The sequence below is a fragment of the Argopecten irradians genome, chromosome 9 (genome assembly GCF_041381155.1).
Source record: "Argopecten irradians isolate NY chromosome 9, Ai_NY, whole genome shotgun sequence".
In the NCBI taxonomy this organism is placed as follows: domain Eukaryota; kingdom Metazoa; phylum Mollusca; class Bivalvia; order Pectinida; family Pectinidae; genus Argopecten; species Argopecten irradians.
The window spans coordinates 41714713-41739786 of NC_091142.1; the positions used below are offsets into that span (position 1 = coordinate 41714713).

The following is a 25074-nucleotide window of genomic DNA, read 5'->3' on the forward strand; positions in this document are numbered from 1 at the left end:
AAAAATAATAAAGACAATAAATAATAAAAAAGACTAAACATGTAAATAATTATTTATTAAGCTTATGGATCTACGCTTTTTGAAAATTTCAAGATCTGTAGGATCAGCAAGAAACAGATTTTACAGATGGATACAAAATCAAAAAGCAGACATCATATTCACCCAAGAAACCACCTTTACGGAAACATTGAAGCCTTACGTAAGAGCAGAACAGGTTAGAACAATAGTACATAGGTATGGAACCAAAAACAGTAAGGGGTATCAATATATAACACAAATAATATAGGAAAGATTACAAAAGTAGGAAGTGGGGAGAAGGGTAGACCTTTACTTAAAGATATAGAAATAGACAAAGTTGTCTATAGCATAGGAAATATTTATTCTCCAAATGATAATACGGCACGCAACGCCATTTTCAAAAGAAATAAAAACTATGTAGATAGCAATGTGAAAGGTCTGTTAATATTGGGAGGAGACTTTAACGATACACTCCAACCGATCGACAGAGAATACAGGAATGAGAAAACAGAAAAGAGAAACACAGTCTAAATTATCTCATTAAAACAAATAAAATTAATAGGCATACAGAGGGTTAATTAACAAAGCAAAGTGCGATACAACTGGCGCAGATATAATCAAAGCCAAGTCAGTCGCATAGATCTATGGCTAGCAGACTAAGGAATTGTGCAAATTACAAAATCATGTGACATAAGACATGCATTAATATAATCATTATCACAGCGAGCAATTTTTCTTAAATATAAAGAATAACCATTCCTTAAATACAGCCTGTTTTTGGAAATAAATAATAGCTTCCTAAGCAATGATAACTATCAGAATCAGATAAAACAATTGATATAAAATAAAATATAAACACCACTGACAACAACATAATAAAGAGAAACGACTTAGCAGGTACACATGAAAGGTTGTGATCAATGAAAACACAATCAAATTCTATAAAAAAACAAGCAAAACTTGAACAGAAGCTACAAGCTTTCCAAGCTAATTTAGATAAAAACAAACATAACAGACACTGAAATTTCCAGTCTAGCTGATCTACAAAATAAAATAGAATCAGCCTATAAATGCACACAAGTCAGGTCGAGAGCCAACTGGACAGAAAACGGAAAAAATACTGAATTATTCCTGGGGCTAGACATGATAAGACAAAATGCAAAGCAGATTACTCAAATTAAAGATATTAATGGCATAGCTAGAAATAAACAAACAGGAAGTCTAGAATCAGAGAGAAAAAAATATGAAACACTATACAAATTAACTCACCCAAATGCTGATATAATAAATATTTGTATACAGGAAACAAACATTGAAAAACCCTAACCGAAAGTCGGAAAAAAATGAAATGGAAAAGTAACTAGACAAGATTTGTAAGAAAATCATTTTTGAAATGAAATGAAATAAGAGCTCTGGTCTAGACGGCCCGATGTCTATACACAATAACGAGGTTTATCTTTATTCTTTCAAAAGGGAGATCCTTTCTTATTAGAAAACTGGAGACTAATCACAAACCTAAATATTGAATACAAGATTGCTGCAAATGTATTTTCCCCTAAGAGTAAAGTCTGTTTTACCATATATATATATTTATAAAATTTACCATCAGGCAAATACATTATATTATGGAATACACAGATAAAACAAATATTAACGGAGCACTTCTATTTCTTGATTTACAAAGGCTTTAACCCCCTCGAGTGGTCATTCATGTTAATGGCTTTAGAAAAAATGGATTTGAATAAATCTCTTTTTTGGATGAGTTAGTACTCTTTATAAAACATACTCACTTTGATTTGATATAATAGGTTGTTATCAAATGGTGGTCAAGGTTGTCCCTAGTCTGCTTTGATCTTTGTGGTAGCGGTAGAAATAATGGCAGCTAGTTAAGACCGAATAAAAATATTAAAGGAATTCCAATAAAATTTAAGAAAAATATGAAACATAAGCTCTTATTTCAGTTCAGACAAAATGGTTAATAATGCTCCACCGCTGACAAATAGTATTTATTCTCACTAAAAGTCAGGAGCAGATGAATCAGTATTTTTCTTCAAAATTTACTTACTTTACACCATTACCACCATTAAAATGTTTGAGCTTTTAATTCTCATCAAGATAAAAGTATTAGAAATTAATTGCACTCGGAAAAAAAATCTGCGATAATGTCCTAAATGGAATGAAGTCCTGATTACGCATGTACCAAAATCAAAATAAGGTTTTTGTATTGTGTTTTAACAATTAGACATATTTACACAGTCATGATTAAACACCAATTATTATTCAAATGATTAGTGTCGTTTATGCTCTGTTGGCGGATAATAAAAGACTTAAGCAATGGCTCGCTTACCCACATTGATCTATCGTTGTGCCATCCATCAATTCTTCTGGATTATGATTGGATGGTCAACGATGATCTATGTAGGAGCGATCACTTTCCAATTAAACTAAAACACATACGGTTACCAAAACTTGAGGAACCTATTCCTCGTTGGAATCTATATAAGGCGGACTGGGTTCAATTTAAAACCTTGTGCGCAGAGGAGCTCATCGAGGATAAATGTTTGAACCTTGATGACCCCATTAAAATTTTCACAGAAGCGCTCACTTCTATCGCTACAAAAACCATACCAAAATCCGTGCCAAAACCTACAAAGTTTCTTCTCTCAAATGATTCATTTATCAATAGATCTGGTAGAAATTCAGCTCTGAGGCGGTACTTGGCTTCGCGAACCGTCTCAAACTATAACAATTTTAAAATTTGGAGAGCAAAAGCTCGAATGTCTATCAAATCCGACAAGAAAAGTACTTGGAAAGAGTACGTCTCAAAAATTAACTCCAATACATCTTCGAAGAAAGTTTGGGAAATGATTGGTAAAATCAGTGGGAAAAGAAAAGCAACACCATCATCCCACATCATTAACAAAAATAAAGTATTTTCTTCAAAATCCAAAATAGCTGACGCCTTTGCCAAAATGTATATGTTTTTAAAACAATTACCAGACTTTTCATTAAAATGTATTTTAACTATATTTAACCAAGTTTACTCTTCTGGCAAAATTCCCGAATCTTGGAAGGAATCTACTATTATACCCCTTCCGAAGGCCGGGAAAGATGCTACTGATGCCAATAACTATCGTCCAATATAATTGACGAGTTGTATTTGTAAAACTCTATAACGTATGATAAATACTAGATTAGTTTGGTTCCTTGAATCAAACAATATTTCAAGTCCTTTGCAAAGCGGCTTTAGAAACCGCAGGGAAACGGTAGACCACTTAGTTAGACTAGAAACATTTATACGAGAAGCATTTGCCAAGAAAGAACATCTTTTGGCCGTATTCTTTGACCTTGAAAAGGCATACGACACATTTTGGCAATATGGAATTATGAACGATCTCCATGATATCGGTATACGTGGTAATTTGCCAAAGTTTATTTCAAATTTCATATCTGATAGGCATTTCAAAGTTCGAACGGGTTCAACTTATTTCAGAAACAGAAACACAGGAGATGGGCGTCCCCCAGGGTGGTATCCTGTCCGTCACACTTTTTTGATTAAAAATTAACAGCATAACTAAATGTCTTGGCCAATCTACGGAAGGGTCTCTATTTGTGGATGATTTTTTGATCTGTTACAGATTAAAAAAAACATGCACACTATAGAACGACAACTACAACAATGTTTAGGCAAATTACAAAATTGGGCTGACAAAAATGGCTTTAGAATTCCAAGATCAAAAACTGTCTACATGCATTTCTGTTAAAAACGAAAACCACACAACGATCCAGTAGTTGAACAAACTAAATTTCTTGGATTAATATTTGATTCGAAACTGTCCTTTGTTCCACACATAAAACACCTTAAGGATAAGTGCTCAAAGGCGCTGAACATTCTACGTGTTCTGTCCCATTCTGATTGGGGTGCAGACCGTGAAATGCTTCTGCGTATCTACCGGGCACTTATTAGATCAAAACTTGACTACGGCTCGATTGTCTATGGATCGGCTCGCAGCTCCTATCTACAGACGCTTGACCCTATCCAGAATCAGGGACTGCGTCTGGCACTTTGAGCTTTTCGAACAACACCTGTGAAGAGTCTCCATGTGGAAGCCAATGAGCCATCTCTAGACGATCGACGAAATAAATTATCCCAAAAACCCCGCATTCGATCTTGTATTTAATCCACAACACCAAGACATATTCAGACAAAATCAAAAGCTCATTCCAACATTTGGCATCAGAATTTCAAAGTTTTTGCAGGAACTAAATATAAATTTCGACACCATTGACGAGTACACCATATCGGATGTACCACCATGGCTCGTTCAAACACCTGATATCAATTTATCTTTGCATGAGAGGGCAAAGTCCAGTGCATTACCCGAAGAACATAAATTCTCCGTTCGGGAGTGCATCAGAGCTTTCCCTGATCATGTCAAGATCTACACTGACGGCTCAAAAGATGGTGATAAAGTTGCGGCAGCATGCTGTACATCTAATCACTGTTCCTCTATCCGACTTCCAGATGTTGCCTCCATTTTCTCTGCAGAATCTTGTGCTATCGGTCTGGCCCTTGACCACATCGAAGAACACCGCATTGAAAAGGCAATCATCTGTTCAGACTCTCTTTCGGTTCTTCAAGCTTTGAAATCAAGATGCCCTAGAAATACTCTTATTCAAAATCTTTTAATCCGAACATTTCGATTTTCTTGTAAAACTCAAATTACTTATCTCTGGATTCCCAGTCATGTGGGTATAAAGGGGAATGAACAGGCTGATAAAGCAGCTAAGACTGCTCTTCGCCTAGCACAAACAGATTTGAAACTACCATACAGCGACATCAAACCTTCAATTCAGTCAGCCATCAAACACCATTGGCAACAAAGGTGGTCTACCGAAACAAACAATAAACTGTTTAAAATTCAACCTACACTTAATCCTAAACTGTCCAGTCGGAGATACCGCAGAGAGGAAGTTGTTTTCTCTCGGCTCCGAACTAGACACATATATTTTACACATTCCTATCTATTGAGAGGGGAGTATACTCCCACATGCCATGCATGTGATTCTCCTCTCACAGTGGAACATATTTTAGTGCATTGTATTGATTTTAAGCACATACGAGATAAGTACTACACTTTGTTTCATGCCGTGAGACATAATCGTATTTTTAATTATCTCAAAGAAATCGGTATTTTAAACAAAATATGAACGTTTTCTCATCATACATCGTATCAACTCAACATTTTATGGTTTCATCAACATTGTGCATGAGTTATCTCATGTGTTTTAGACAAAACTATTTTATCCCATGCAAACGTTTTTTTATCAAATAAACGTTTACAATCTGTGTTTTAGTCCTTACTTGCCTTTTCTTACCCTGATCTTTTATCCTGATACTAATGCCTGACTTGTAGGCCCTAAATGACGACCTTAGTTGTCGATGGGCCGTAAACCTCAAACAAACAAACAAACATGAAAGAAAAGAAAACTAACCATATTTTGAAGAATAAAAATGATAAAACCTCTGACCATTCCTATAATATCATATAAACTAACCAAGAGGAATAGTCAAAAGTATTCTGTCAAAATAATTATCAGAGAAAGTAATATTAGATAAACTGAAAATAAAAACAAATTGGATAGATAAATAAATTTGCAGAAGGAAGTCATGCGAGAAAATTGTTTGAAATTTTAAAAGAAAAAAAAATCTAAAAACATTTAAAAAAAATATCAAGATATCCAACGAAATCACTTTTTATGATGAGGTAAGTAAAACAATGAAAACCTAAAAGAAATTAACAATAGTAAGGTATACAACACATTTACATTTAAAAATACTTGAGCCCATAAGTTTTAGATCTTTTATGCAAATGTTTTTAGTTACGAGACAAGATATACCAGCAACACTCTCATTTTAATTCATTACAATCTAAATGTAACAGGTTAAAAGAATTCAAAAAGAAGTTGTTACACATCATAGTATCGTGTAAACAAACTATACATAAATGGAAATTATTCCCTGTGTAATTACTGCAAAGTTAATGAAGACTTACATCACATGTTCATACAATTTTTGTAAGTTGTGAAATCATCAAACCCTTTTGGTTAAAAATCATCAGTTTATTAAAACTGCTGCACATCACGACTGAAACAATTTTCTCTTGGAAAAGCATAATACTGAGTTACAAATTCTGAAACCATTCTTCAGCATTGTTACAATCAACAAACTATTAAAGATGCTGCACCGCTGAGAAACGGCCTTTTCTCACTATCAAAAACAGGAGCATACGATTTAGTATGTTTCTTCAGTTACAAAAACTTTACACCATTACCACCATCGAAAAGTTTGAGCTTCTAATTTTACTTCAAGTAAAAAAAATATAAAAAATAATTAATTGCATCCCGAAAAAATTTGTGGCACTATATCCTATATGGAATGAAGTACTGATTGCGCACGCACCAAAGGCAAACTCATTTATTTCATATTATTTTTTGTGTTAATTAGACATACTTAAACACGATAAAACACCAAATTTTTGTTCAAATGATGAATATCATTTATGTTCTGTCGGCAGTAGGGCATTCTTAACAATCATAGCTTACTAAATTTACAAAAGCTACAACAACGTCAGCGAACAAAAAACAAACCCAACAAATGTACTAACTATTTTCAAGAATGGAATCGCAAATATAGTTACGAAGCATACACATTATTCAACGCCTAAGTGGATACAAACAAAACACACACGCATCGAGCAGATATGAATAGGTTTATTTTTGATACCATTTTTTTTCTTCTATAATATACCATGCATCCTTACTGACAATAGGCACTAATACCACTAATTTCAATGCTTTTCCCTTTATTGATTGAAATAAAAAACATAGCAAATACTCACCCAAATCTGGATTTCAGTTTTGTATGGTCTCTTATAATGATATAATTCTATTTACATTACGAGTTCCGATACTGTCCGCACAGAGCTATTTAAAGACGCTATTTTAACAAGTATGTATCGAGTATTTTAGTCTGACTTTATGGTTCCCTTTGATTCATTTAGTAAGTGAAGGGATGTCACTTCGGAAGGAACAATTGTGTTTGCAAAATGTGTCAATGGAAAAATAAATAAACTTTAAATTACGATGATGACATAGCTCGTTTTACCCTCATTAATTAAGCTTCATTGATGGTGTTTTCGAGAATAAACAGTATTTTTTCTAGTAATTTAACGATCTATTTCAGTTACTACTAACCGGAAATTCGTAACAATTACCATCCTAATTTATCTACATGTAATATGTGTAAAATGTAAGGAAATATCACTATCTAGCATTGAATAGAAATGAATACGTGAAGTAGCAACAACTGGTATTGAAAAAAATGAATATGTGAATTACCAATAACTAGTATTGAAAAAAAAATGAATATGAAAATTAACAATTAACAATATCTAGTATTAAAAAATGAATAATGTGAATTACCAATATTTAGCGTTAATATCTCTCTTTGAATACGAAAAAAAACCAACAACAACACCAACTAACAATGTTGTGTCGGCCGTACAATTAATGTTATTCCTGTCACTATTAAAGTATAACACTGCCAATAAATACTACCTTGTAATTTCTATCGATCAAAAACATTAAAATATTTCAAAAAATAGATACACACTATTACCATCACTGAAAAGTTTCACCTTCTTATTTTCCTTCTGGAAAAATAAATTTAAACTATTAATTGCATCTTGAAAAACACCCATCGACATGTATGAAGTGAGGTAATAATTAACCAGACAATAAATACAAAGTAAATCATATTATATTATTTTTGTGTTAGTAATACACGTACCATTAAACATCAAATATTGTATTGTTGAACATCTTTCAAATTAGGTTTGGGAAAAAAACCGTTGGTACCTACCCTGATGAATGTGCTTATCGAAAACATTCTTGAAATAAATTACTATACGCTCGAAAATAAATTTACTTCATACACAAACCGAATATCTAAACATCTTAGAGCAAAATAATGGAACAAGCGCAAGCAACAATGTGGCGCCTAGGTCAACATGTGAAATATATGGTTATTTACAAAATATTCGTTTAGATACGCACAACGTATTGATACAAAATATGTTTTTTTTATAAATGTTTAAATGCAATCTGCTTATCATTCATATTTACATATGTATGTGGATTTTTTTCAAAATTTTTCATCATATAATTTTGATAAACATTATGCATGCATTTCTTCCTTTGTTATAGCAGAATTTCTGATTTCCTTTTTTTCATTTTCGATTTTTCTTTCACATCCTTATATCATACACAATTGACCAATGGCAATAAAAATAAGTTTACAGCCCCTTTGTACACATACTGTTTGTATCATGTACATGCTATTATAGCAATTTTTACGATCTGTGTTAATCAAGGTCCAAATCAAAAGTAAGGTTAAATTTGAAAATACCTAGTGTTACATGTAATTGGTTTGACATATTCTTTAAGTGTTCTATTTTCTATGAAAACATGAAAAGCAAATGGAGGCTGAGCAATATCAATATATATATAGCGAATCAACATTCAGAGGACTTCAAGCAGGTGACTTCAACAGAGGGCAAACATTGATATAGTCCCAGAATTAAAGCTTAATATCATATTCAAATTTAATTTCATACAAAAAATTCATTCGCTAAAATAAATATTCCCAACAAGTTCACCAATACAAGAAATAAGTTAGAGATTTTTATGTTTTAAAAAGATCTCTCATTTTAATTTTAAAAAATACTACCGCCACAATAACGTTCATTTTTACCCGAAAACATTGTTTTTCCAAACATTTTTAAAGAATGACAAAACAATATTTCGGTACTCGAAACCCAAGGTATTCTGAAAAAGCAATCCATCTCTGCCTAAATTTGAGTAATTGAAGAATAAAAAGAAATTGTCAATGGGAAGGGACACAACCCTCCTTAAAAGTTGTTGGAGATACGTAGGCAGGACATCAATAGGTTTGGAGAAGTGGACAGTCACTCTGATTGAGGATACAGGAGATATGATGATTGTACACCGGGCCCCACATCACCACCATTGTCTATCCAACAGTTACATAGGAACGTGTACAGACGGCCGTCTACATCCTCCAGTGTAGCCTTAACAAAATACAAATGGTCAGCTTAGTATTCAAATGCATTACAACATTGTTATTCCAAGCCTCGTCGTTAAACGAATATACGAACATTGACGGGGACTGGTTAATGCTACATAATAACCATTAATGTCTGGTCCACGTGTTCATTTTACACATGTTGTACTATAAGAGACGTTCATAGTAAATTATATACCATGTATTGCTTAATACATTTTTTGGTAAACAATGCCACGGAGTATTTCGTAAGAAAAAAGCATGTTCTCGAAGACAAAATAATAACAGCTGCGATGTAAATAACACGATAGAATCGTCACCTTTCATTCTATAATATAGTTGTTTATAGAATATAACCGTGAGACTGCTCAATATACCTGTAGTATTATCGCCGATAGACAAAAGACATACAAGAAAAATATCACAAGGAGACACAAAACATGGCAATTTCTCTTCACCAGTATTCACGTGTTAATGCAGAACTTATGTATGGCCATTTTAAACGTATGCATATATAAGGCCAGGGTTTAATAAACTTCCGTGGTAGCAGAAAAACGGATTGACAACCATAATTGTTATACCTCTATGAAACAGTTTATATATGAACTCTATTGACAAAAACGCCAATAAATGAACTGTTCCGTCGAAAGGTCGAAAGAACTATTAAATTCGACTGTTGAAATGTGCAGTTTGACGGAGTGACGCCATGCCTACTACTCGTGACGTCAATGCATTGTTTTGAGTTAATGGGTTTAATAAAACAGTTATCGGCTGAGATGTGCTGCCCTCTACATTCGGCCTCGGGCAACAGTTTGTCTTCGGGTCCAACAAATCATCTGTTGCCCTCCATCCCAGTCAACAACTGTATACTAGCGAACCATGAGAGTTCTAGGAAGCTAGGTTGGATATAGTTATAGTGCGGGACACTGATGGACTATGAGCCCAATGTAATATCACCATATACGTGTCTCGGATAAACATTGTATAAAAAGATAGTATTAGTTATACCTATGAAATGTTAATACCAGATACTATCAGAAATAAATAAGAGGCCCATTGGTACGGAAGCCCTGGAGGGACTTTTAACTTATTAATTATGACTTATTTCTTAATACTTATTTCTTATCACTTATTTGTTATCACTTATTTGTTATCACTTAAATTATTTGTTACTTGACGGCTGTGTCAAGGCGCGACGTTTTCACTGGAAAAACAAAATGGCCAAGGCAATGGACAGTACTAGTTCAAACGAGGGACAATGGACAGTCCAAACGAAGAAGAGGTAAGAATGATTGGAGTTTGTCATATTTTACCAGGGACATCCTTTATTTTACAAACACGCCTATTCCCCTCACAACTCTTATTCACATATCAATCAGTACTGTTCAGTTAATATTACACGTATGGAATGAATAAAAATCTTGATATAAAGAGTAATAATTGAATGAATTGGCAACGTAACGTTAACTTGAGTTTAAACCAATACTAAAGTACTGTATACAGTATACAATTCGGATATTTTATAAGTTGTTAGAACTTGTCTTCTACCCAACCCTTTAAATATCAAAATATGTTTAATATCAAATGTTAAGCTTAATTGTTGACAAATGTGTCATGGTGATGTGTTTCATGATAATACAGCATATTGTAGTTGTATATTTCCATGTAATGTTGGAAATAATTGTAAAATACATGCACAATTACACGAGTAGTTACGACCATGTATTGGCGTTATGGACTTACAGTATCCCCCAAATGCCTCGGACACTAGTCCATATATTTTACTTGTCACAGGTTGTCAATGGAATCAAGCGCTGTCATATTTAGTCACACTTCATGGAATATTTCATTAAAATGAGATGTTATAACTTTATGATGGTTTAAGGGTTACTTTATGTGATGTGAAACTTTGTCAGTCACACTTTGTCACACCTGGTCTTAACTAACAGTAACAGACATACAGTTGAATGTAGTTCGATATAGTCTGTGTTGTAATTATGACATAACTAATTCGCAATTAGGCATGCGACATAGTCTATTTTGTTACAACATAACTAAGTCGCAATTATAACACAACGATATGGAAAATCCTACAAAGTTGATTTGTTGCCTGGCTTGAGATGACGTCGAGCAATTTCAAATACACTTTTGGCTTCAGTAGGAGGTGAAATATTTTAAACTCAGTTATTACTGTATTCCCAATTTACATATGAGAGGAAAATCTTTTTAAATGCATATCATTCAATATATTTCAACTAGCCTGGCACCGCACGTGGTCCATCTGTCCTTAAGAAATTCTGTTTATCAGTTTTCTCAGAATGTACAGAAAGCAGAATAAATATTAGCAAAACGTTTAGTTTTGGTATTACTTTATTTATTATAAGAAAGCAAATATATCACAAACGGTTTGTCTACCGGTTATGAATGATTTTGACAAAAGAACAAGTTAATATTAATAAATAAGTAAGGAATATTAAAAAGTGATTAATAATAATAATAAATTAGTAATAGATAATAACAAGTAAGTAGTAATAAATAAGTAATAAATAATAACAAGTAAGTCGTAATAAATAAGTAATAAATAATAACAAGTAAGTAGTAATAAATAAGTAATAAATAATAACAAGTAAGTAGTAATAAATAAGTAATAAATAATAACAAGTAAGTAGTAACAAATAAGTAACAAATAATAACAAGTAAGTCGTAATAAATAAGTAATAAATAATAACAAGTAAGTAGTAATAAATAAGTAATAAATAATAACAAGTAAGTCGTAATAAATAAAAAAAAAATATAAACAAAAATAATTAAATCACGAGTAAAAACAAATAAGCAACAACAAAGTATATTAAAGATGCTCCACCGCCGACAAACGGTATTTTTTTCACTATCAAAACCAAGAACAGACGATTTAGTATTTTTCTTCAGTTACAAAAGTTACTTACTTTACACAATTACCACCATGGAAAAGCTTGAGCTTCTAATTTTTCTTCAAGGTAAAAATATGAAAAATAATTAATTGCATCCCGAAAAAAATCCTTGGCACTATATCCTATATGGAATGAAGTACTGATTGCGCATGTACCAAAGGCAAAATAAATTATTTTGTATTATTTTTGTGTTAATTAGACAAATACATACACGATTAAATATCAATTTTTATTCAAATAATGAAGATCATTTATGCTCTGTCAGCGGTGGAGCATCTTTAAAGTATTTATTGAATGAGAAATAATTAATCCAATTACTTCATCTTTCAGAAAGAAGATCAAAGCCTGTGGTGCAAGGGGCAACAGAGTGTTTACATGTTATATAAAGGGTGGCAACACTATTCCAGTGAGAAATATAGAGTGGTAACCATAAAAAAGGAGATGTGACAAGATTGATAGAATATAAAGCAGATGAAGTCCAGACGGTGGAAAGTATCATAAGAAAAGGCGCAAAGTACTTCTTTCCGAAGTCAGTTTGGCGACTTGGAAGATATGGATTTATCATTGGCTAGTTTATCTGGCGAGTGCATAGAGACATTCACAGACTTAGAAGGTTGTGAAAATACATTAAAGACATATCTCAAATCAATGTTTTCTTCTCTATAACATTTGTAACTGAGATTAAAAAGAAAAGAAGAAGCAAATAAATTACCAAAACATGAAACGCCCTATTCGCTAAAACGTTCAAAGGTACCAACCGATGTTAGTGGGAATGAAAATGACGAGTATATCTATATATGAAAGAATCCTCTTGCCTTCCAGGAAATATGAAATTGTTTTCAGAATGACAAAACATTCCACATATTCTAGTGATGAAAGTTCAATTTAGAGTGCATCAAGGAAAACTTAATTGATCAGTGCATTAGGTTATCTAGGATAAAGGTGTTTCAATGTGAATATTAAGATTTGTTGAGTCACGAGATAAAAAAAATTGTGTTTCATTCTGGTCATATGGATCTTTGAAATAAACAATAAAGATATGAATTCTTTTTTTGTTATTGTTTTCAGATAGCATGTTCCAAAATAAGATTTTTTAGCATATATAAAAATGTATTTTGACGTAAAAAAATTGACGTGAATTTCATATACGTTGAATTATATTTGTGTATATGTTAAAATGCATTTTTACATATGTATAAATCGTTGTCATTTTTACATATGCAAAAATCAATTTATAGCTCATCTCTCGAATAGTGGGGGCTTATATGATCATTTCGGCGTCGGTGTTGGTTAAAATTTTGGTTATTCAGTGTTATTCTGAACAACTGGCAATGATCGATTTCTACATTGATATAGGATCATGATTGTTGTGATAGATATCATCAAACACTTTAAGGAAGAAGAAAAGGCTGCATTTTGAGAATTTGAAGATGCCTAAATGGGCCGAAATTACATTTCTAAGAACAGGCATTGTTCCTACATTTATAAAGGAATGATTCCGCCCTCCATAAACATATGTTATCATACTACTTCTTCTCCATAACCGAAAGACCCAGGATACTAGCTGAACGATTTTTGTCTACTGTACTGTATATTCTACTGTGTTGTGTTGTACATACCAATAGTAAGACGACCGTTAAGGCCCTAAGGCCTCTTGTTCTGATTTGCTACAATGTCTTCTAATATAAGGATTAAACCATTCCAAACTGTAAAAACAAGGGGATAAATAGAAAGTTTTGATAGTAGATGGAGACACGCAAAAAGGGGACTGCTATACATGAACCATTTTAAAACGGTTATAATAAAACTGATAACTAGAATTGCTGTACATGAACCCTTATATGAACGTTTATAACTAGAACTGTCGCCAGAGTGCCCGACTAATACCCCCGCTGAACACATTTAGTAATAACTCCGTTAATAGGGGACATTGCAGAACCCTATATAATTTACTTAATCCCTCTTTATGTCAGGGTTCTGTAAACCAAATATTTTATCAAAATCTGTCAATTAGTTTAGGAGGAGGTCGCCAGACAAAGATGTGTCTAAACAGACGGACAACCCAATTCCAGTATACCCCTCCTTAACTTCGTTGAGGGGGTATAACAACAGGTGTTCTGAAGAAAAATTGAGCATATTCTGTTCCGCATGCGGAACCTACATGTACGACGAATTGTGTTTTTCCTGTTTTGGAATTTCAAAAACCTACCAGCCATGTCATTTTTGTTCTTGCAAGTGGTACATGAAGAATATACAATGCTTCATACATGGTCTCCTAATACTTGATATGGATCACAAAATTGTTTTCAGGCTACATGTATCTGTTATTAAATTAATCTAGTAAATGCTGTTGTCCGATATAATATAACCTTAATAAAGGAACATTTAATACAAAAGCGTGTTTATACATTATATTGTAAAACAAACAATTTTTAAACATTGACTTATATCCATGTTGGTCCTGCCTTGCCATGGTAATACTATCAGTGACATGACTGTACTTGTACTGCCACAATAAACTGGCCACCAGACCCTAAGTTGTTGATAAGACTTTCTCAGCAGAGATCTTTACTAGATTATCTCCCCCTAGTTTAAAATAAGGTCTGGTCAAATCTGGAAATCACTCCTCGGAATATTGGTGAGTACAGAAAGGTCAAACCCTTATTACCCCTAGGGCCTGGGAGTTCTCAAATGTGTCAGGTATGTAGAAGAGACAAAAATAATCAAGCCAAATTTTAGTGATTTTTTTAATATTCTAGAGACTGGTGGTCAGTCTACTGCCACAACTATATAATCGATTTACAATCTGCTAAAAGAAAATTTTAACAGAATTTGAAATACATGCGTCTAATCAATAAAATTGATATGGGTTTATTATATTTGAAAAAAAAATAATATTAAAAGGTTTTCAGTAGAATGTTAATAATTTAACCTTAAATAACCATGGTCTTTTCTGCAATCAATGGATTGGCTTCAAACTTGGTGGAATATAATATTGTCAAAGGCATTACTTTTGAAACACTCTTCACTTTTATTATCTTGTTGAAGTTAGAACTCGACGAACGCATCAAACATATCACATCCCTCTTTATATTTTATTCCTAAGTTTACCTAAAGTTTCCAGGAAACAAATAGTGTTTTTTTACATTGCATGTACATATATTTCGGGCACTGGCCAAAACGATCTACTTGGAATGCATATGGATACATTGCCGTTTCATTGTTCTGAGTCACCGAAACACATCCTGTATTTGACAACTTCTCAGCCATCCTCATCCCCTCATATTTTGTTTTTAGATAAAAACACAACTAGGGATTATCTCACAAAAACACGTAAAATCAAACCCTTATCAGATCGATAAATAACACTGCTGAAATATCGACATACTAGTGATCTGCCTTTATTTTGAAAACAAACTAGACGCTTACATCTACACGTTATTCTTAAATCAGTCCATAATACTATAATATTAAAGTACTTCGAGTTTCATCAAAACTATTTGTAGCATTCTGAAACAACCAACAGTCATTTTAATATCCTATCAGAGGTTATTTTAGATATTCTTTCAAAACAATGTTTCGTTCAACAAACAGTCGTAAATCTTCGTCAGGATGATTGGGGATGATCCACCGTTAAGAAGTTCTTAAAATGTTTTACTGTATATGTTGGTTTCTTTTCATCGTATAGTTAAATGTAGTCGTTCAAATCTTCAGTATCCATATCGGTTTTAAAATTGTGTCCTTCGCTCAATCCTCGCGCAAAAAACAAAACATACATCTGTTTTTCCAGAGGGCAGTTCAGCATAGTATTTTTTCTGTTGACGCATATCGTGCGAATTCCAGGGTGATCGATATCAGATAATCTACAATACTTGGTATCTTTAAAAAGATTGATTCACTAATGCACGACCAGTTTCCGAAAGGTCCCCCAAAATGCTTGAGTCTTTTGTCCTTCGATGAAATGTTCTTAAATCATCTCTGCTAAGGGTGTTTCCAGACACTGGTATACTTGTTTTTGTGAAGGAACAACAGTCAACACGACCGTTATGTTACACTACACAAAAACAAACTTAAAAACATACATATAGAATACTTCGTGATACATCCATCTTCTTCATCTGGTCATTCAAAATGACCGCAGAACACCTTGAAGCACGTCGTTTCATTTTTATAACTAATAAGAAATAAGTAATAAGTATTAACGAATAAGTATTAAGTATTAGGAATTAAGTCATAACTAACAACTAAAAAGTCCCTCCAGGGCTTCCGTACGTTGGCCTTAACGGTCACCTGGATAAAGAATAAAACAAAGACATAAACGCAATACGAATATTGGCCCATCAGGCTCCTGAAGTCAGTCAATGCTTATATCAACTTGACCTTTTAATCTATGAAAAGTATTCACATCTGTTATATTTCATATGAAAGCTGAGCAAATAATACTCATAAATGTGTTCGCCCGTATATATAAACTAATTTAAAAAGCAAAGTCCATCTTCTGCCCAGGGGACAATCTGAAACACTACTGCCACCAATATTGTATATTACCTTGAGAGCTATCAATATATGAATATGGAGCCAGTTAGGGACCTGTCGGGATATGATGTTAAAATACTATTTCAGGCGGCTAAACAATTAACTCATTTCCTATGGAAATTGAGCAAATGATACTCATAAATTTATTATCCCTACATAAACTATCGTAAATCTGAGACCGTATGGCCTCACAGAAATCCACATTTTTTAGAGTGTTTGAAAACCTTCCAATTTATGAAGAGTATTTGATTCTACCACATTTCCGAGGGGAGAAGAAGATATCTGGAGTTTTTGCCATTTCGACTTTTTTTACCCCGTCCCTCTGGTCCCTGGGGACCTATACAGATATGATTTTAAACTCCTATTTCAGGCAAATAATTCTAACCAAGATTGACTCATTATCTATGAAAAATGGAGCACATAATGCTCATAAATGTGTTTTTGCTTAATAACTATAAAGTATTACAGGTAATAAATTTGAACCCAAGATCCATAAAACTCACTTTTTTGTAGAGGGCCTTGGGGCCTAACAATCTATGAAGACTTTTTATTCTAAAACATCTGGAGAAGGTGAATTGTGAGATTTAAGTCAATTCTACACTTTTTGCCCCCCTCCCCCCACTGGGGTTAGGGACCATATAATTCACAGTTCTAATTGGCCTTATGCCTTAGAAAATGTGTTCAAAATTTCATTGAATTGTCTTCAGCAATTTTGGAGAAGAAGTCAATAATGTAAATTGTTTACGAACACACGAGTAACGATGCATATCGACAGACAAAGGCGATTAGAATTGGACATTAGGTGACCTAAAAACATCTCACAAGTAAATTTCACAGATTGTTTTTCATCTCACCTTCCATATTTGTAACCCATCCATGCCTGTGGAGTGTAACCGGATGTGACTGATTTCTCCAAAGTTTGTGAGATAAATGTCCCGTCGTATCTCATCTTTTTTAAGGGGGCCAAGGAGGAAATTAGAAACAGCCGATAATGTACCCTGTATGTCCACAAAGAGGTTGTGTTTAGATCCGGCGTGGGGATCTGTGCCAATGTACACGGATATCGTCCATATTTCACCTAAACGGAACAATAGACGGGGATATTCTTACAGGAAACATGATCATGTCTTACAAGGACCTCGGCTATATCAAGTATTATAGGGAACATGGTTAAGCAGGTATTACAGGGAACATGATTATAACCAGACATACAGGGAACATGGTTATAGCAGGTATTACAGGGAACATGACTATAGCAAGTATTACAGGGAACTTGATTATAGTAAGTATTACAGGGAATTTGGGTATGGTAAATATTACACGTAATTGTGTTATAGCAAGTATTACAGGGAACTTCATTAAAACAAGTATTACAGGGAACATGGTTATAGCAGGTATTACAGTGAACATGATTATAACCAGACTTACAGGGAACTTGATAATAACAAGTATTACAGGGAACTTGGTTATAGCAAGTATTACAGGGAACATGGTTGTAACAGGTATTACATGGAACATGATAATAACCAGACTTACTGGGAACTTGATTATAGCAAGTATTACAGGGAACATGGTTATAGCAGTTATTACAGGGAACATGATTATAACCAGATTTACAGGGAACTTGATTATAGCAAGTATTACAGGGAACTTGGTTATAGCAAGTATTACAGGGAACTTGATTATAGCAAGTAATTCAGGGAACTTGAGTAAAGCAAGTATTACAGGGAACATGATTATAGCAAATAATACAGAGAGCTTGATTATAGTAAGTATTACAGTGAACTTATCTTTAGCAAGTATTACAGGGAACTTGATTATAGCAAGTCTTAAAGCAAACTTAGGTATAGAAAGTATTAAATGGAACTTGATTATAAAATAAATATTACAGGTAACATGATTATAGCAAGTATTGCAGAGAACTTGATTATAGCAAGTATTACAGGGAACATGATTATAGCAAGTATTACAGGGAACTTGATTATAGCAAGTACTACAGGGAACTTGATTATAGCAAGTATTACAGGGAACTTGATTATATCAAGTCTTAAATGAAACTTGGGTATAGAAAGTATTATAGGGAGCTTGATTATGAAAAGATATATTTCAGGTAACACGATTATAGCAAGTATTACAGGAAGCATGATTATAGCAAGTATTACAGGTTACATGATTATAGCAAAAAATTCAGGCAACATGATTAAAGTAATTATTACAGGGAACTTGATTAAAGCAAATATTACAGGGAAATCGTTTATAACAAATGTAACTGGAAACTTTAGTGTGCTTCCCGTCTGCTCTTGGCTGTGTGTTATAGCATAGCTACGCATGGTTGACTATGTTTGGTGAAGTGAATCACTGAATATATATAAAATCATAAATCATTAAGGTTTGTTTACGCGTCATACACCATCGGCTTCAATTGATCGCTAGCTTTACTTCATTAATTGTTTACATTCACTTTCACATTGATCATTGATCTATTCAATCTATTATGCAATTTCATTGACTGTTTTACAACCATGGGCCATCGGTCGACGATATGAAACTTGGGGTCTATGATACGCAGAATTATTTTACCGTCGCTAAGATACAAAATGTATATACAAACAGTTCACCACAAGGGGCGGATAATAACGAAAGGGTGGAGATTCCACGAGGACAATTATAGAACTGTTAGAATCACGACTACGCATACCAATGATTACATTTACTGACACACAATTAATCGTTAATCATCTTATTTTAATGCGATGGTTATCTCGTTTTAACGCGTTAATTATATGGTTTTAACGCGTTAATCATCTCGCTTTAACATTTTCTTATCTCATTTTAACGCGTAGTTATCTCATTTTAAGGCGTTATTTCTCGTTAAAAGCGATAGTTATCTTGTTTAAACGGGTTAATAATCTCGCTTTAACGCGATAGTTCTCTCGTTTTAACGCGATAGCTATCCCGTTTTAAAGCGTTAATATTCTCGTTTTAACGCGATAATACTTTTGTTTAACGAGTTAATCATTAATCTGTAATCATTTGTCTACCTGATAACACATGATTTACTAAAAGGTACCATACCACATTACCCAATAGTAAGCATTTAACGTTAAGTTTGAGACAACTCGGTACAGAGAAGCTGTCATACATGTAGGGCATTTTTGAAGATTGTAAATAGTAACAATAAAAATCCGTTTTGGGTGCTGAGTTAGGGATATATTTAGACTAGGACATGTGTGTACCCTATAGTAACCCATTCTCTATTACCCAGGGATTATGATTAACATCCACTGGAATATTGAGGAAGTGTAGTTATTTACTAAAGTTGTAGGTAAAAAAAAAAAAATGAAAATTGTGTCCAAAATACACTTACAAATCGTTTGTTAATACTCTTTATTCTCGAAGAAAAATGATTATTTGGTCTATTTTGACATCGTTCATTCTATGTAGCTTACTATTTGTAATAACATTAAGAATCAAAGTTGTAAAACAGAATTGACTGAAACGAGCCAAGGTCAAAAGTGTACAAAGGTATACGTAAATATTGTTTTTATGTTAAGGATTATCAATACCAATTTCATTATTTTAGTTAATAAGGAATCAAGGAATATGTCTATAGCAGTGGGTCACAGATCACGATTACTTTGTCTGGAATTAAGGTCGTCGGATACATCTGTAACTATCTTTGATGTGAGCATGACAAAACCACGTACATGTACCAATAGCTTATTAGGGATGACAGTTGTAATATTATTGTCACAGCTCAGAAGTAGATCCTCAGACATCATCGGATGAAGTTGTTTGAGCATTTAACATTTAACATTAGCATTTAAAATCAAACATATTGTATCTAACATTTCAATTTCATTTAAACTATTTAAACTTAACATTGTTAATAAAATAATATCTTCTACATTGATTTATTTCCATTTGTTATTTAATGTTTATAAAGTGTTTATCGTAAGAATAGCTCTACACAGCTTATGCTATCTCAGTGTATATATACCACACTAAATAAACTTCTTGTATACTGTACTTTGCATAATACATATTGACGGGAACTAAAAGTTGTTTGTGGGTAAAGTCTAATACCATGGTGGACTTTTTAGTATTCTTGCTCCTTCTAGAACATAATTTTTATACAATAGAGATTCCTGAGAGACCAATGACCATCCTCTAACACACACACGCACTGCACAGGTATTTTTTTGTATGATCTAAGATATAGTTATAGTTATATGTGCCGTAACTGGGCGATAATTTTGACATGCTATTTTTTCATCATTAATTTATTAGAAACCAAACGGTTTGACGAATAAAGCTGTAAAAATCATTCAAATGGCTACAGATGACGTATAAACATTAGTTATAACACGGAAATTTTGTACTGAGAAATTGTTGTTTTTATGCCTTAAATATATTATGTTTAAATGAAAGTATACCTGAAGAAGCCACTTTACAATTACTAAACACATTGTAAAAATGTGTAATGAAATTGTAGACCACAATTTGGATTCATGGTCTCACCGTATGTACTCATTTCACTTCACTCTTGATGTAAATAAATGATTTTTGGCAGATCATTTTCAGCTCTTATTTGTACATGTAAAATTAAAACCTATGCATTGAAAGCACTGTGATTTTCAAAAAGACTCGTTAAAACTAAACGAGATAACTAACGCATTTAAACGTGATAATTAACTCGTTTTAAAAACGAGATATTTTTCGCGTTAAAAAGAGATTACTAACGCGTTAAAATGAGATAAATTAATGCGTTAAAATGAGATAACTAACACGTTCAAAGGAGGTAACTAATAACGAGATAATTATTTGATTTCATTTTTCACAGTGACACCAATCGGCTTTCGTAAAGAGCGCTTGCTCGTATGTATGAAGAAACAAAACTCATTTCCCGAATGCAGCACTACGTAATAAACATAGTATAACAACACAAAAAAATATAAAAACACCTTGAAATATATCTATAAATCTATAAGTAATTAAGAACTTACTTTTAGCGAAGTACTTGGTTACCAGGTCACTAGACGTCTGACCAGTCCCCTGTATAAAGTAGGTAATACACATTGCCTCCTCCTTCCAGTACCTGAACGCTAAACACCCGAGGCCAATACACTCATTTGCGCACTTAAATGTATTTGGTACCCCGGGTTTGGAGTTGCTGGTAATTAAATGAGCATTTGTTTGTATAGCACCTCCGACTCGTCCGAACGTGATCATGTCACAGAGGCCGTGTATGGGTAGGAGACTAACACTAAACAACATAAATTCCATCTGTGGAGTTTTATGTTTCAGGTCAGTATATATGTTCATGTGGCTTGTATAAGTATATAACTGTACTGACGACTTTATAAATCAGCTTTAGCTTGTAAAACAGCATCTCCTATCATATTATGTCAGACTTAAACCACTCCCCTCCTTAAATAATATATCCGTATACGTTGTCATAGCTGAACAACGAACATATAACTGAGGGCTGTCCCATCTGCAGATAATTAGTTGACTATCAGTGGAATTTATAATCTGTATATTTTTAATCTTAATTTATAACCTTTGCATCGCGTTATATTCTGTACGAGATAATGTTTTGTTTGAACTGCCGCGTATACTGATCGATTAATACTGCCGAATAAACTTCCGTCAATACGATTTGCTTTATTCGACAATACGAAATACTTCACCCGCCAATACGAAATACTTCACACGTTAATACGAAATGCTTCATGCGTCAATACGAAATACTTCACCCGTCAATGCGTAATGCTTTATCCGTCTATACGGAATGCTTTATTCGTCAATACGAAATGCTTTATCCATCAATACGAAATACTTCACCGTCAAATAGGGTTTACGTTTGCGTGTTCCAAAGTATGGGTGCTGTTGTGTCCCTAATTATCTTAATAGTCTGTCGTGTAAATTATCTGGTCCTGTTGCTTTGTGTGGGTTGATGTTTTAAGGAGTTTGTCTATTGCTTGTTGTTTAATGTTAATTTCAGGCTTGACTGGGTGTATTGATAGTCCTTTTTCTGGTATGGTCTGATCCTCTTCTGTTGAGGAGGAGGATTTAATATGTACATTTAATATGTATGCCTTACAAGTGGTGTCTGTCATTAGGTGTCCATCCTTTATTAGTGATATGGTATATGTGTTCTCTCTTCTTGTATGGGGGAAATAGGGGTTGTATTTTCTTCTATTCTGGGTTGACTGTTGCTCGCACATCTATTGGTAGGTATTTTATAAGTTTTTCCATGTAATTTAGATATGCATTTCTAGTGCGTTATTGTAGTTTTGATTTGCATACTTTGCATTTCTGCTTGAACTCTTGATCTTGTTTGGTTTTGCTCGGTATATGTAGTTTTTTACATTTTCATTTCTTCATGAATCGACGTATGGGTTGTGTTATCCGTGGCAATCTAGATTTTTATGTGATGTGTTTTGTGGTATGTTTTTGTCTATCGAGTCATTAAGTGTGTTTTTAATAAGATTCCAGAGGTCGTGTATCGTTTGGTTTGTTGATTCCTCCAGTTTCGTGTTGACGTGAGTCGGGTCATTTCTAATAGTGTCCCAGTTTTCTTTACCGAATAAGGGGATGTCACTGGGCTGCTTCCTAATTTTCTTGAGTCGCACCACAATTTCAGTGAATATGATGTGATCTTGTTGAGAATTGAAGGGCGATTTGTTAGTGTTAGGTCAAGAATGCGGTCACCTCTAGTTTTGTTGGTTGTCATTTGTGTGAGAGAGTTGTCTTCTTTGATATCAACTAGTTGTTGATGAAGTTTTGTGTCTGTTTTACATCGAATTGTTGTGTTGTTATTTCAAGCTATGTGTGGTAAATTGAAGTCTCCGCTCTTGAAAGTAATTATGTTGTTGTTATGTCCTAGTCTATTCATGGGGGATTTCTAAATAAATCATGAAAATAAAACTTACCGCCGAAAGTTTAAATACTGACAATTTGCAGAAAATTCATGATACACGGTAAAAATTGTGTTATTGGACGGACCATATAAAGAGGTTGAGGAACTATCAATTATATTCAATGATCTGGGTTACCATACCACGAGAAGAGACTGAGGGATTTTAAACTGTATTCAATGATCGTGTCCAACAGACCACATAAACAGGCGAAGGAACTATAAAATGTTTTGATCATCATTGTCAACTGACCACGTAAACAGGCTGAGGAACTACAACTGTATTTAATGATCATGGTCATCAGACCACGTAAACAGACTGCGGTACTAAAAACTGTATTTAATGATCATGGTCATCAGACCACAGAAACAGGCTGAGGAACTACAAACTGTTTTGATGATCATGGTCAACAGACCACGTAAACAGGCTGCTGAACTACAACTGTATGTAATGATCATGGTCATCAGACAATGTAAACAGACTGAGGAACTACAAACTGTATTTAATGATCATGGTCATCAGACCACGTAAACAGACTGCGGAACTACAAACTGTATTTAATGATCATGGTCATCAGACCACGTAAACAAGCTGAGAAACTACAAACTGTTTTGATGATCATGGTCAACAGACCACGTAAACAGACTGAGGAACTACAAATGTATTTAATGATCATGGTCATCAGACCATGTAAACAGACTGAGGAACTACAAACTGTATTTAATGATCATGGTCAACATACCACGTAAACAGACTGAGGAACTACAAACTGTATTTAATGATCATGGTCAACATACCACGTAAACAGGCTGAGGAACTACAAACTGTATTTAAATAATGGTCATCAGACCACGTAAATAGGCTGAGGAACTATCACGGTTATCAAACCACGTAAACAGGCTGAGGAACTACAAACTGTATTTAAAGCCACACTGTACGTAACTATCAAAAAATCAAGTTAAATTCGACTCCGATATTGTTAGTATTTGTCGATGTAGTTGAAATTAAGATATATTAAAGAATATTTAGAATGTTTTTTAATAGCTTTGGTACAGTAGTTGTTGAAAGTCGATACATGTAAACTTGCCTTCATTTTAAACTGGTCGTCATAGAACTAGTTACGATTATTGCCGAACGGAAATCGGAAAGTTCATGACTCGTTTTCGGAAGAGTTCGGACAGACGTTACGTAGTTACTGTAGTCACATGACGTTCTCGGCAACGACGTTACAATGTCGGCAAATTTCGGTGTGTTTGACTAAGTGGGACCCACCTAGCGATGTTTAATATTTATTTGTTTTTTATCAAAATATTCCGAATCATAATCGCTCATTTTGACTTCGATTCAGTCCTGTCTCTGCATGATTTACAACAAAAAAATTTTCAACATTCTTTTTAATCATGAAAAAACAAGAAAAAATACGGATATTGGGCCTTTAATGATCATGGTCATCAGACCATGTAAACAGGCTGAGGAACTACAAACTGTTTTGATGATCATGGTCATCAGACCACGTAAGCAG

General features: G+C 33.6%; 1 protein-coding gene across 1 annotated transcript; it reads right to left on the minus strand.

Annotated features, from left to right (window-relative positions):
• Nucleotides 1–6775: 6775 nt before the first annotated feature.
• Nucleotides 6776–21893, minus strand: LOC138330990 (uncharacterized). Its single transcript, XM_069278455.1, has 3 exons — nucleotides 21636–21893; nucleotides 17484–17707; nucleotides 6776–9170 (listed from the first exon to the last, which is right to left on the minus strand). Exons 1-3 carry the CDS (start codon nucleotides 21859–21861, stop codon nucleotides 9048–9050), a joined length of 573 nt encoding a protein of 190 aa, XP_069134556.1. The 5' UTR covers nucleotides 21862–21893; the 3' UTR covers nucleotides 6776–9047.
• Between the last annotated feature and the right edge of the window lie 3181 nt (nucleotides 21894–25074).

Excerpts from the sequence above, each read along its gene's own strand:
- LOC138330990 (XM_069278455.1), bottom strand. The coding sequence starts at position 21,861 with ATGATCACGTTCGGACGAGTCGGAGGTGCTATACAAACAAATGCTCAT. Across the intron at positions 17,708-21,635 it reads AACCAAGTACTTCGCTAAAA|GTGAAATATGGACGATATCC; the intron begins GTAAGTTCTTAA and ends TGTTCCGTTTAG. Across the intron at positions 9,171-17,483 it reads ATGGGTTACAAATATGGAAG|GCTACACTGGAGGATGTAGA; the intron begins GTGAGATGAAAA and ends TATTTTGTTAAG.